Source organism: Formica exsecta, unplaced genomic scaffold (genome assembly GCF_003651465.1).
Source record: "Formica exsecta isolate Colony F162 unplaced genomic scaffold, ASM365146v1 scaffold82, whole genome shotgun sequence".
NCBI lineage: Eukaryota > Metazoa > Arthropoda > Insecta > Hymenoptera > Formicidae > Formica > Formica exsecta.
This window is the reverse complement of record NW_021853592.1, coordinates 1,485,033-1,499,213: the sequence shown is the minus strand read 5'-3', so window position 1 is coordinate 1,499,213 and position 14,181 is coordinate 1,485,033. Positions and strand designations below refer to the sequence as shown.

The 14,181-nt window shown below is 34.3% G+C and overlaps 3 protein-coding genes across 5 annotated transcripts in view; 2 read left to right on the top strand and 1 right to left on the bottom strand.

Annotated features, from left to right (window-relative positions):
- Positions 1-3,009, bottom strand: part of LOC115244557 (transcription elongation factor SPT6) — an 11,350-nt gene extending 8,341 nt beyond the window's left edge. Inside the window, exons 1-6 of one of the 2 annotated variants that reach the window (XM_029822275.1) lie at positions 2,648-3,009; positions 2,434-2,515; positions 1,653-1,849; positions 1,458-1,574; positions 386-403; positions 145-311 (exon numbers count right to left, since the gene is read on the bottom strand). In XM_029822275.1, coding sequence (XP_029678135.1) covers positions 145-311; positions 386-403; positions 1,458-1,574; positions 1,653-1,849; positions 2,434-2,515; positions 2,648-2,686 — 620 coding nt within the window. In that variant the 5' untranslated portion in view covers positions 2,687-3,009. The remainder of the gene's footprint in view (positions 1-144; positions 312-385; positions 404-1,457; positions 1,575-1,652; positions 1,850-2,433; positions 2,516-2,647) is intronic. The other variant, XM_029822276.1, reaches the window with a different exon arrangement.
- A 2,141-nt stretch (positions 3,010-5,150) lies between these two features.
- On the top strand, positions 5,151-12,715 carry LOC115244484 (microtubule-associated serine/threonine-protein kinase 2). 2 transcript variants are annotated; one of them, XM_029822156.1, is made up of 19 exons: positions 5,151-5,788; positions 6,207-6,410; positions 6,519-6,598; positions 6,667-6,769; positions 7,136-7,217; positions 7,523-7,625; positions 7,702-7,925; positions 8,094-8,169; positions 8,244-8,474; positions 8,549-8,780; positions 8,860-9,194; positions 9,288-9,460; positions 9,546-9,616; positions 9,686-9,913; positions 10,042-10,269; positions 10,437-10,992; positions 11,387-11,571; positions 11,684-11,904; positions 12,271-12,715. In XM_029822156.1, the coding sequence occupies exons 2-19, from the start codon at positions 6,233-6,235 to the stop codon at positions 12,610-12,612; spliced, it is 3,648 nt and encodes a 1,215-aa protein (XP_029678016.1). In that variant the 5' UTR covers positions 5,151-5,788; positions 6,207-6,232; the 3' UTR covers positions 12,613-12,715. The 2 variants fall into 2 exon arrangements, with proteins under 2 accessions (XP_029678016.1, XP_029678015.1); XM_029822155.1 differs by having other exon boundaries at positions 10,437-11,022.
- Positions 12,716-12,768: 53 nt separating this feature from the next.
- LOC115244485 lies at positions 12,769-14,173 on the top strand. The gene has a single exon (XM_029822157.1). It carries the CDS (start codon positions 12,861-12,863, stop codon positions 13,581-13,583), a length of 723 nt encoding a protein of 240 aa, XP_029678017.1. The 5' UTR covers positions 12,769-12,860; the 3' UTR covers positions 13,584-14,173.
- Positions 14,174-14,181: the final 8 nt, after the last annotated feature.

Below are 14,181 nucleotides of genomic sequence, written 5' to 3'. Positions count from 1 at the left end.
AAAAAAAAAAAAAATATTCCTTTCTTTTCTAGATCTAAGTACATTTTGGTTGCCAAGATGGTAAATTTATATTATGTCGATCGATAGTTATGTCGATAGATAGGTATATTAATATAAAAAGATGTTTTTAGTATCATAACGTACGCGTCGGAAAATATTGGCTTCTTCTTTTTTCTCTTCTCCGCAATAGGTCTGCCATCGTCGTCAACAATAAAGTCATCCGCGTCAGTGTATTCTCCTTCGTCACTGCCTTCTTCAAATGTTTCTGCCTCCTGCGGTCTGTGACTTCGTTCGCTTCGTCTTTCATCCTCCTAAAGATAATATAAAAAGATATTACACCTTTGCACACATAAATAAATGCAGACATTGTGCAAACATTACATACCGTGATAATGTCCCTTTCCTAACACAAGTATGCATGTGTTTAATAAATGCAAACGTGATATGTAAACATTTATGTGAACATGCATGTTTGTAATTATAAATGTATTTACGTTCATAAGAGTGTAGAAAATAGTAGTATTTTGTAGAAAATTAAATAGCTGCTTTAATGAAATATCAAACACTATTTCAAAGGACTATCAAACCGATACACATAAGAAAAGCCACAAGCAAGTGCAGATTGCATAATTGAATACTGCAATCAATGTATCATATCAATTTTTATATATTTTAACTCTTTGTTTAATTCGACATCACATCTTATTGCTGGATCCTATGTTAAGTCTAGTTCGATATAGGAATATATGACTACTTATAAACATTCTAACAATCTTGAAAAAATTTCTCGTAGTATTATTATTACTGTATTTATTTTTGTGGAGACTGTTTTCCTTCTTTTATGCATGTTATGTAATCTGAGAGATTATTGAAATATAGCAAAACACACAAGCTGTACAGTATGAGTGGAAATAGCTGAGTCAAACAAAGATTAAAAAGTCCCATTTTTTTTTAATTACATTAGAGTCACTTATGGAAATCATATGTTAACATGTTAAAATATTGGATTAATGACCAAAGGTTCAAAATTAAGATAAAGACAAACTTGAATTTTATAAGAAGTGCCTATTGTATGAAGTTATTTCAGTCTAAATAGAAAGCATATTTATATTTTATGAAGATTGTTTCAATAACTTTTGTGATGTGCACATTTATTTATATTTACAAATAATTCGAAATTTAAAAAGTAATTTGAATTATTTAAATAATTTGGATTTTTTAGATCGTTTTTCGTCCTCGCAATTATATGATCCACTGAAGAGGATCCCGAGTGTGAAATCGAAATGTATGAATATCAACAGCAATTTAGCTCGTTTTATTGGCTTTTCTTTAATTCAAGTATTTGGAAATAGCTAAATTGCACGTGAATCTGCTCAAACAAAATCTCAAAAATGGTCTAGACCATAAAGAATTAAGCACTATGATAGATAAACCTCTGATGCATGTATAATACTTACATCTCCAGAACCTTCAAATAATTCATTGGCAATGGCATCCCTTTCATCATCCGCTTCCTTTTCTTGCTCTTCCTCTGATTCTTCATCCTGAATTCTTCGAAGACGTTTAAAACGTTTCTATAACAAGACATCAGATTCTCAATATAAATGTTTTTCTCTTTTCTTCTTAAGAATAATGTAGTCCATAAAACATACCCTCTCAAGTCTAACACCTAAATTTTCTTCAATCAAATCATAATCTTCGTCTTCCAAGCGATCATCAAAATCCTCATCATCACTTTGTTTACGCTTCTTATGATGGTTCGAGCCATCACTGTCTTCACCCTCGCTTTCCTCTATGGGATTGTCATCTATCAAATCTTTCAATTCTTCGCGTAATTGATCCTCATCGTCTACAAGATATATCAATATCTTTCAATAGTGCATATTAATTTAGAGCTATGCATTATAATATAGAAAATGTATAAATATAAATTTTTATAGATACATGTATGTACATGTGTGTGTTGTAAGCAACTAATGAAACAAGTGGACATATGAATAAGAAATATAGCTAAAGTGCACTAAAGCACTTGATATGTTATCACAGATAAAGGATAAATATTAAAGAAGTAATGAATAGGCACACAAATGATAAATTGAAAAAGAAAAATATAGAATTTTTTCCTAGGAAGAAAATATAAGTGAGAGAAAGAGAAAAAAAAAAAAATTACGAGAAAGACATCATAATCTTGAGAGAAACAAGAAGCTGCAGACATATGGAACAAATACAAACCATCCATGCTTTAACTTTCAAAGTAAGACAACTATCTTGTCTTTTAATAATAAAATGTAATCCAGAAATTATAAAATACTTTACTGAAATTTATTGAAATAAAATAATTCTACATGTAGAAAATCGCAATGCAATTACTACGCTGGATTATTCTGTTCATGAAAGTGTTTAAAAAACGCGAAGTGTGCGAGCTTTTCCTACCTTCCTCTTCATCATCGCTTTCCTCCATCGCCTTTAGCTTTTTCAATTTCTTTTTTTCGTTGTGATCTAGTTCCTCCTCCCCCTGTTAATAAATTCATATACATTAAACATTTTATATCGTTGCGAATTATTCGTGTACTACATCGTTACATTTATATAAAAATTCCGATGTGATAAAACCGAAATGTGATAAAAAGTTTATTCATATATTTACCTCGCTTACGTCCGCCTCTGAATCTAGATACTGTGCCATGCCAAGTATCTTTCAACAAGACTCGGGCTATACTTTAACTGGCTTCAAATATATTTTCAGTATCAGCTCCTTCCTCCTTCGTGGAAGAATGTGGAAGAGTACCTGAAACTGAAAGATGGAACACAGATAGGGATCGATCTTTTTTTTACTAAAGCCATAGATATGTAAAATACGTAGATGGAGCCATTAGGCTCTATAAAGGCTATGAGTGCGTTCAGGAGACACAACCGTTGGATAGCAATCGAACATGATTGGTTCTTACTTCTAGAACCAACGAATCAACGTCGAGTGTTGACACGACGAAGCACTGCTCAACGGTTGTACAATAGTTGTGTCTCTTGAACGCACCCCGTGGCACGTGAATAAATTTAGTGGACTAAGAGATTCGCTGATTGGTTGATACTATTTAGTACCATTCAAAAACATTGATTTTATAATATACTTTACGAATTGAAGAAAAAATAAATAAATAATTCATCACAACCATTTCCAATTGTTTAAATTGATAAATAAAATTAGAACATTTCCAGGAAACTGCATATCTCTGTATCGCTTTCATTGCTAAATTTCTGATGAGAAATGTTTTTAATTTAGGTAGTGTAATATGTAAAAAGAGATAGAGATCCACTCGAAAATATATCTGTTATGAACCTTTGTGTACGCTAAACAAAAGGAAATATATTGTATATACTTATATATATATATGATTGAAGATGCTTCACCTTTAGATACGTAGAAGAACTCATTTCATTATGTATATATATGTTGAATATATAGTGGAGTTTCTTTTATTATGTCCGTGATTGAATATTTGATCGGATAAGCGATCGTTAATCGGCGTGTCAATATTTTAAAACCACCAATATAAAAACGCATCTAATAAAAACGCATCGTCAGCGATCAGCTGACAAATGTCAAAAATGGATGCGCGGCACAATATTATCATATCATAAATTCATTTTATTTGATACTCATATATGGATATGAAATCATATTTACGCCTCTTTTAGTCTCTAAAGCGCAAATAATACATATTAATTTGTAAATGGAAAAATTTTAATAGATGTAAAAATCCTATATTTGAATAAAAAATAAATTTAAATCTCCAGTAAGAAAAATGTTTTAGCAGTATACTATATAATTTTTTTATACTTTATGCATCTTATTTGAAACCGATGGCTGACATATCAGATGAATGAAGGGTAAAAGATTTATTTTTTTTTTCAAAAACGATTTCCTTTTTTTCCGGAGATTCAGAGCGAGAGAGCGAGATAACAAAGAACGAATAAAAGAGAATGAGAATGAATAATTTTGTGAATATTTCCTATTAAAATATATATATATATATATATTAGGAGGATTGAAAGATACAATTTTCCTCAGGACAAAATCGATGTTCCCTTCGTCTCTGCCTTATTTTATACCTTAAATTCTTGTAACATTGCTTTGAGAATTTTTTTTCGATACGCGATATATACATATATATATATATTATTTGAGTATAGAAAATATAAAACATATATTAGAGTAATAATTGAGAGGAATGTCTTTTTTTCTGAGAAAAACTTTCTGTAAGGTATAAAATGGCGAAACGCGACAAGTCTTCTATACAAACCATCATATATATATATATATATATACGACTAGGAACACCTCGTAAAAGTAACGTAATTTTATTTGTCCCGTTCTTGAAAGGCCTTCTTCCACTTTCTTTTCGCCGTGCGACACTCGACAAAAATGGGCTTAATTATTATGAACTCGACTCGCAATTTTGCAAGCGGAAATTTCTTCATCGCAGCGGAAAAAAAAACGAGATTCCGCGTTGGATTCTCCGCGCTCGATGAGCTTGCTTTAATGAAATTAAATGTGTTCAAAGTGAGCGCAACTTTCAAATTAATTGCCATAAGAGTAAAATCCTTTTATACATGTCTCTAGTTTATATAATTAATACAGCTTAAAAATAATAAATTACAATCTGTTTTTTTGTGATAAATAAAAAAGTCTATTTCATGAAACACAACGTGTAAATTTTACGGACGCGATCAAATATTCGCAATCGTTTTATACTCAATAAATCGTGGGCCAAAAGTAAAAGCTTGGAAAATTATCCATCCATAAAATCTAGAAGACATAATCTATTTTTAAAATGTTCGATGTAAGTTGATATAGGTTAACACGACGAGTTATACTTGTTGTGCTCCTATACTTTTACAGCAAGTATGCATATCACAAATTTCATTGCTGATAAATATACACGTTTGAATCTTAACGCATCGTTACACGGGAAATCCTCGACAGGATATACTTCAAAAATAAAAAATAAACCACGCATCTTGCTATATGTATGTTGTATATATACATGCTATTGCGAGATTGTAGGACCCGCTAAAGCTGTACGTATACATGACGTACGTCGTCAATGGGTACATGTGCCTGTGTATATATATATATATATATATATATACGTCTAATTGTACGCGTGTGTGTACATCCTCATGAATCACCTCAGGATCCATGATTGCCTCTCTCTTGTCGTTTCGTAATTAAAAATCTCTTTACGATAGTGAATGAAATGCGAGACGTAGCCCCGGGCACACATATAGCGAGGCTCGCTTTCGAATTCTGGGAGAGCTCTGAGAGTCGCTGAGTCGCTGAGAGTCGCTGCTAGAAAAGATGGCTCTGGCGGCCGGTAATCGCGTCCCTTTGATCGTCGTCCTCGTCATCGCCGTCGTCGTCTCCGCCGTCGTCGCCTTCGTCGTCGCCGCGTACACCTAGTGCGCGCTCCTCCTACATCCTCGTTATCTCCTTTCCTTGTCCGTAGAGGATCCTCCTCCAGCCGTTCGTCATCTCGACGAGCGTTCGCTCATCCCGAGACTCACCCTCGCTCATTTTCTTCGCGGCCGTCCCATCTCGCGATGCGTCTTCGTGTGACATTCTTGGAGAATGTCAACTCTGAAATGGAATTCGTCGGTGGCGATTGTCGTCCGAAGGATCTCTCGAAGGTGTTGAAGGCATAAAAAAGAAAGAGAGAGAGAGAAAGAGAGAGAATTCCGGGTGTTTCGTATCCGTTTGTCGTCTTCTTTTCACCAAGCATCCCGAAAGGTGTGTTATTGCGACTGCAATTGTTTATTCAGTTGTCTAATATATGGTTGTCTAGTGTCACCTAGTTCTGTAAATTTCAAAGTTTTTTTGAGATCACATACACATCGTCGAGAAATTGTTGTTAATGTGTGTGACATAGATATTATTGGCGTTGAATATCTTTGTTTCAACTGTATGTTTTTGCATTTTAAAACAAAGTAAATATACGTGCATATTTTAGAAAGAGAAACAGAGAGAGAGAGAAAGAGAGAGAGAGAGAGGGAAAGAAAGAAATAAACTGAAACAAATAAATCTATTTTGACAGATCTATTTACTTGATTATTATGTGAATATTTTAGATTATTGTGGCTATTGTAGCTCTTTTGCAAATGTCTATTGATTTCTGGTTACTTGCTCATTAAAGCATTTTGCTTAACAGAAACAGAAACGTAAACGAATTAAACCATGGATCAAACGAAAAATAGACCGAGTAGACCACGATTGCGATCGCACGGTAACTCTGCCAGAGTGCTTGTGTTTGATCAAAATGAAATGGAGGAAACTGCCAGTAATATAGAAACAGAAGTGCACAAACGTCCAATTCCGTCAAAAATGGAAAGCAAGGAAGCTCCAGTTCGACCTGGTTAATAGAAAAAATTTTATATTTTATATTAACTGTAAACATAAGTATATCGTATATATATATATATATACATGCAATACATGTTACATCAAAATTATGTTATTTTAGTTAGCGGAGAGTTATCAAATCTTGTTCGCATGAGAAATTCTGCAATTGGAAAGTCGGCACCTTCTCTATCAGTTCATGTGGTTAGTATATCTTGAATGGTGAATTACATGTGAGAAAATTTATATATTTGATGATAATTTTTTTCCAGCGCGACTTCAACATTCCTCGTCGTGCTGCTAAAGCGGCTCATCGCAAATCTTTAATCTCAACTACATCACCTACTTTACCACGTTGCCATTCACCTTTATCAGGTATGTAATTTCTATTCTACTGATTATTTCCATTAAAAAAAAATTATATCTTTTTGATCAAATCTAAAACATATGTTTTGTAGCAATATTTTAAACACATACACTTACACATACACGATACATTTGATTTTGTTAGTCTTAGAATATATAAAAACTTGTTTAGTATCCTTAATATAAATTTTAGTATCCTTAATGATGAATTAGATAAAGTATGAATTAGAATTTAAAGAAATTCTATGCGCGCATCCTGACACACATGAATTTTGCTTATACTTAGTGGGAGAACATTACCTTTTTATATTTTACTTGATTATTTACTGATAAAATAGCAAGTTAATTTTTTCTACTGCTTATTTCCCGATATAGCATTCGTCCCGATTGTAGGCAGTCCCCTAGAGAGTCCTAGGATGTCATCCAGTCCACACTTTGCTTTTGCTCCAATTAAAAGGTACCTACTTTATACTTCACTATTTGTCTCAGGACATTTAAATTAGTTTGATCTGATTGCTCAAGTAGGTAAGGTGTCGTCATTATAAATGCTATAGCTTTTGTGTGTTATAAATAGAAAAGAAAAATGGTGATACAAAAACTTTACTATGCAAAGCCCGTGAAGAGAAGTAAAAGCTTATTAAAGAAATGCTTGTAAGTTTTTTGCATGATACAAGTATCAGGGTTTTATGATTTTATAATTTTGTTAATTTGTAAAAGATTCATCAAAAGTTATTATTAAACAAATATTACGATATATTTAAGAATTGGCGGAGGTGCTACAGGAACTGGTGATGGCAGAAGATGGTCAGTTGCTAGTTTGCCATCCAGTGGCTATGGAACAACACCTGGTTCCAGTAATGTTTCGGTATGGTCGATTGGTATGCATTGAGCAATTGTCCGCGCTAACTGCTAATCATAATACGTCGTTTGTATTCTATCAGTCACAATATTCGAGCCAAGAACGTTTGCATCAACTACCAAATGTTCCAACTAAGGACGAATTGCGCATGTTGTCTTGCCATTTTTCCAAGCCTGGAACACCGTGCTCTTCACATCCGGGCTTCCCTGGTTCTAGCATATCTAGTATTCCAGGCAGCGCGTCTCTTAGCCTTGAAGAAGAGGGCTGTCGATCGCCGTTACATCGTCCACGTTCCCGAAGTTTGAGGTATATTATTTGGAGATTTTTTTTTTATGTATGTATAAAATATATTTTTTCAATATATTTACAATATCTTTATAACGGTTGTTTGATCATTCTTAATTGATTAAGAATAAATTGTGATTAATAACTGGATACAAATGTATTAATTGTTAAATTTTTGTGCAATTGCAGCAGTCCAAGTCGATCACCTGTTCTCGATAGTGAAATCGTTATGATGAATACCTTGTATAAAGAAAGATTTCCAAAGGTACTATTAATCTTTAACTAAAAATTTTTTTGTCAAATAATAAGTTATATAAATCGCAATAATTACATTTTCAGGCAACGCAACAAATGGAAGAACGTTTGACTAATTTTATTAATGAGAATAAGGAGATAGATGAATACGAAGTAGTGGCTAATATGACGCAAGATTCATTACCAATTTTACGTTTTGTACATCATCAAGTAATCGAAATGGCCAGAGACTGCTTACAAAAATCTCAGGAAAAATTAATTACAACGAGATACTTTTATGAGATGAGCGAAAATCTGGAACATCTTTTAATGGAAGTATGTATATATAGATTGTGACTTTATTAAGACATGTGTTTGTAACTGCTGCATTTCTCTCTTTTATCTTGCAGACAAAAGATAAATCTTTAGAGGCTGCAACGAGATTAACAGGATTAATAAAGAAACTTTTATTAGTTATATCGCGTCCAGCTCGTCTATTAGAGTGTTTGGAATTCGACCCCGAAGAATTCTATCATCTACTTGAGCAAGCAGAGGGTCAAGCTAAAGTCAATGCAGGAATAAAAACTGATATTCCTCAATATATTATTACTAAACTCTCTTTAAACAGAGATCCTATATCAGGTATATACTTTGTGCTATTTCTAAAACATAATACATTTATAAAAATAAGGCTATTATTTAAATGTTGGATCTTTTGTAGAGTTGCAGGAAGATTTGAATAAATTGGAAGATTCTGCGAGTTCTAGCGACAGTAATCTACAAGTAACATCGAATCCAAATAAAGATGACGACAAGTCTCAGCGCATTCCATGCGAAAGTGACTACGAAGTATTGAAACTTATTAGTAATGGCGCCTATGGTGCAGTGTATTTGGTCAAAGAGAAGACCACTCGACAGAGATTTGCCCTAAAAAAAATTAATAAGAATAATTTAATGTTACGAAATCAAGTAGAACAAGTATTTGCCGAAAGAGACATAATGAGCTTTACAGATAATCCATTTGTAGTCTCTATGTACTGTAGTTTCGAAACTAAGGTATGCGCATGCATGTTAGATTTTATTCATAGTGCGTGTATTCTTTACAATAATATACTAAATTGTAAAAAAATGGTTTTTTTTTTTTTTCAGAAACATTTATGCTTAGTAATGGAATATGTAGAGGGAGGAGATTGCGCGAATCTTTTAAAAAATATAGGTCCACTGCCACCAGACATGGCAAGATTTTATTTTGCAGAGACTGTCTTGGCTGTCGAATATTTACACAGTTATGGCATTGTACATCGGGATTTAAAACCTGATAAGTAAGATATTGTATAAAGAGTTGACAAAAAGATATATTGAATAGCAAAAAATACACATAATAACGAATTATTTTTTTTTTCATAGTTTGCTTATCACTGCCCTGGGACACATTAAGCTTACTGACTTTGGTCTCAGTAAAATGGGTCTAATGTCCTGTAAGTGTGACAAATGCTTTGATCATATAACAAGTAAAATCAAATTAAATAATCATGTGTAATTTCAAGTGGCAACAAATCTCTATGAGGGCTACATCGATCGAGACACGCGGCAGTTTTCGGATAAGCAAGTATTCGGTACACCGGAGTACATCGCCCCGGAAGTTATATTGCGCCAGGGTTACGGTAAACCAGTTGACTGGTGGTCTATGGGTATCATATTGTATGAATTTCTGATCGGCTGTGTTCCATTTTTTGGCGAGACACCCGAGGAATTATTTGCTCACACAGTAAACGGTGATTCTTTTTCTTAATTTATATATTAATAAATAATTATGGATGCAATTGATAAACTGAAATGCATCTTGGAGTATTTTTTCCTAAGTATAAATATCACGATAATTCAAGTTACAATTTCTATATAGATGATATTGAATGGCCGGACGAAGATGACTGGCCTGTTCAACCTGAGGGGAAGGATATCATAACGGCACTTCTACATCAGAATCCTAGAGATCGATTGGGGACTGGTGGGTCACATGAAGTCAAAGAACATCCATATTTTTATGGAGTAAATTGGAATAGTTTGCTCAGACAGAAAGCAGAGTTTGTGCCGCAATTAATTAACGATGAGGATACAAGCTACTTCGACAGTGAGTATTCAGAGATATATATATCATTGTAATATTTCTATAATTATAATCCTCTTCTTCTCTCAATTCAATTTATGATTTAATATCTGCACACACTGTCAGAATATATGCTACAGTAATAATAGACTTTTTTATTTGTTATATTATATGTTTTTGTAATATTTCAGCTCGTATGGACAGATATAATCATGACTTGGGTGATGACACAGATGACACCGATGATTCTCCCTTATTTGGATCGTTCTCCTCTTACTCCCCTCAATCGCGAAAGATTTCGCAGACGCGCCCGCCCCAGCTCAATCCCGACGCAGACTTGGACGCTTCTAAAAAACAATTGTTCCGTACTGAGCTTGAAGGCACGTTGGCACATTTGTCCCTTGGATCGAATACATCGTTGGTCACGCCACCGCCATCCAAACTCGCTGATCCTCAATCCGCATCATCGTCCGAAAAGCATCGTACGCCCCTCTTGTCCGTAAAGAGCAAATCTTGCTCCGAAAATCAAAAAGCCGACAAATTAAACATTATGTCGTCATCCTGTACAACTCCCCAGACTACGATCTCGTCGAGCAACGAGTCTCAGCTTACTGTCGTTAAAGGCACTCGGGCGGAAGGAGCGTCGATTAACTTGAGCACGCCCGATTCCTCGCAAACCGAATCTGAAGATATTAGCCCTCAGATCCAGAGAAAGCGACACACGCACTCTCGTGATAAGCTGCCCAGGTTCAGTATATCCATTGATGATGAACACATGTGAGTCATTCAGCCACATTCTCGCAATAATACAATTCTATTCTGCTCTTTTCTTTTAGTTCTCTCTCATACACATTTTTAATTCCCATTTTTAACTTATAACTTTAATTTATACACACTATAATTTTATTTGATATATTTTAAATATTATGTATATATATACATTACATACATACATACATACATACATACATACATACATATATAAATACATATATACATATATACATATATACATATATACATACATACAATATAGTTGTATGTCCGTGTATGTGTATATATTCACGATTCATTTAGTTTAATAGACAATTAGAAATATCGTATCTAGTAATAATAAAAAAACAATTTTTCGCTTGCATAGGTTGGATCTTGCAGCAGCGAATAAAGATGCGATAGAGGAGAGCAAGCATAACTCTAGTACTGATTCTTTCGAGTCCTTCACTACCATACCCATATTACCATCTGTCCGACAGAAATCTCGGTCCGTCATAAAATCCGCTTCGACTAGCGGGCTCTCATTAGTGATCCCGACTAGCGATTTCGCCTGTATGTATATATACATTTTTCAAGATTATATATATATATATATATATATATGGATGTGTGCGAAGCGATATAAAATTCGGTAGTTTTTTATTTGAAACATATGTTCTCTTAGACGACGCGCCGCTGAATGCTCAACCTATCGAATCGCCTGGTGGATCGTCAACCGCGTCTTCGAGGGATACCTCCCCATGCCGCGAGCTGAGCCCTCTCGTGACTAGCCTAAAACCGCCCATTATCATTCGTCGAGGTCCATGCGGCTTTGGCTTTACTGTACACACTATCAGGGTGTATTACGGCGACAGCGATTTCTACACTATGCATCATCTAGTAATGGCAAGTTATAAACAACTCGATATTAAATATTTTTTTTTTATTAATACAAAAATTTATTCTGTTATTTAAACTTTTTTATTATACTTTTATATTTCAATATATATTAATTTGTATTTGTTATTCGAGTATTATTACAAAATTTTATGTTTTTCTAGTATATTTCTAGTATATTTTATTTTTGTTATATATTATAATCACATACATTTTAATTCTTATATTTGTTTACATTTTACTTATTATCTTAAATTCCATTTACCAATTCTATCCTATTTTTGTATATTTTACTTTTCTTTATTATTAAATATACTTTTTCATTTCTTTTCCTGTAATGTTTAATCTTTATTTTATTTCAAACTCTATTTATAGGAAGTCGAACAATCCAGCCCAGCATTCGAAGCTGGCTTGAGACCGGGCGATCTGATAACGCACATAAATGGTGAACCAGTACAGGGTCTGTATCATACTCAAGTCCTGCAATTGATGTTAAGCGGCGGTGATCATGTGACGTTGCGTAGTACGCCGCTGGAGAATACTAGTATCAAAACAGGTGGTAGAAGACGCGATCTCGCTCAGAGTAAACTGGCGCGCCGGACGCTGCATAAACAACGAAAGCAAAAGCGGGATCACTCTGACAAGAAACGGAAGACGTCGCTCTTCAAGAGGATAAGCTCCAAACGGGCGAGCGTAGAGATGCAGCAGGTATACTGAGGGAATTTTCACTTTTTCGCATTTTCGTTTATGGCATAAATGCTAAATGCGATCTTATCGTTTCGCAATATCTATATTTTAACGAAACTTTTATCATCATATATAAGTGGACACAATATATGTTTTATTATATATCTTTAATGTTAATATAACCGGGTTCGCCATTACTTCGACGAGCGCTCAGTCCTGATCGACTTCATCCGCGTTCGGCGGAGAGCAAAACGTCGATATCACCATTGGTGAATACTATGGCAAAGGTAACGCCACGCGTGACTATCGCACAGTCGTCTCACAACAACAGTGATATCTCGGACGAGTCCAGCGTTAATTTCAAGGAGGCCAACGAAGGCGCGAAAGGCGAGAAGAAAGTGCCAAGCGAGCAGAAGGCAGATTATCCCAAATTAACCCATGGCATATCCATTAATTTAGGGAACGTAGGTATGTCAAATTCGTGCGGTAGCACGCAATTACCGCGAATAGCCGAAGAAAAGGATTCGCCGACAGGCACTAAGAGCGATGACTACTCGTCATCGAAAGAGATCGGTCCGGAAAAAAGCGAAAAGCAATTGATTGGTTGTAGCAGCGATCAGTCTGTGGAAAGAGCTCAGAGCAATGAACGTCAAAGTAAAACTGCTGACAGCAGCAAAATATCGCAATACAAAAAAAAAGAAGAGAATGCTATTCAATCAAGTGTTTCACAAGCAAGCACGCAGCAAATAACTAGTGTCACGAATTTACAGAAGAATTTAGATCAGAGACATTATCAAGCAGGTGAAAAATCTATTACTGCGCCGTCATTGTCGCATAAACCATTTGTTGTCGAGCAAAAAAGTACTGGTAAAGGCAATATGGAAATTCACCAAGATGGTAAAAAGATACTCAAAAGATATAAGGCCGATTTTGGCGATAACGCTCATTCGAGCACGCACGAAAGCAGCGCAGCATCGGGAAGAGAGAAGAAGAACAATTAATTCTGCATTTTCTGAATAGATTTAAAAACGAAGTGTCGGCCGTATGCAGCTGGGAGTTTGGAATTACCTGTGTGTTAATCAAATGAGAAATGATTTATCCTTTGCAGGGTTTAAATCGAATAGCTACGAGACGCTGATTATATGAGAGATAAGAGACTAATCAAAAACAAAAAAAAGAAATTAAAAAAAAAACAAGAAGGAAAAGAAAAAAGATCGCAGGTTTTGGATTCATAGCTTTATGGAATTTCTATATTCAAACCTATAGGCTTCCGTCAAATAAATACCTGAAAGCGATTAAAATACTGATATATATTTCCGAGAGGTTTTATTCTATTTCCATAAAATATATCTGTTTGTTATACAAGATATATCACATACAAAAACCTTTTAAACAAATATGCACACATAAGAGATACATTATTTTAATTGACCAAACAAAAACTCAAAATAATATTACTAACTTGAAATCACAAAACCGCGTGTTAAGGTTACTCTTTAACGATTAGATGATTGGAGTGATTTTATGCTTTGGGCTACAGTATTTACACGATCTCATTTATATTTATATCTAAATAATAGCATATATATATATATATAT

Bases quoted from the DNA above. Each gene is read 5' to 3' on its own strand.
- LOC115244485 (XM_029822157.1), top strand. From the start codon at position 12,861: ATGGCAAAGGTAACGCCACGCGTGACTATCGCACAGTCGTCTCACAAC.
- LOC115244484 (XM_029822155.1), top strand. From the start codon at position 6,233: ATGGATCAAACGAAAAATAGACCGAGTAGACCACGATTGCGATCGCAC. The intron at 6,770-7,135 runs GTATGTAATTTC...TTCCCGATATAG, and splicing joins TTGCCATTCACCTTTATCAG to CATTCGTCCCGATTGTAGGC. The intron at 8,475-8,548 runs GTATGTATATAT...TTTATCTTGCAG, and splicing joins TGGAACATCTTTTAATGGAA to ACAAAAGATAAATCTTTAGA.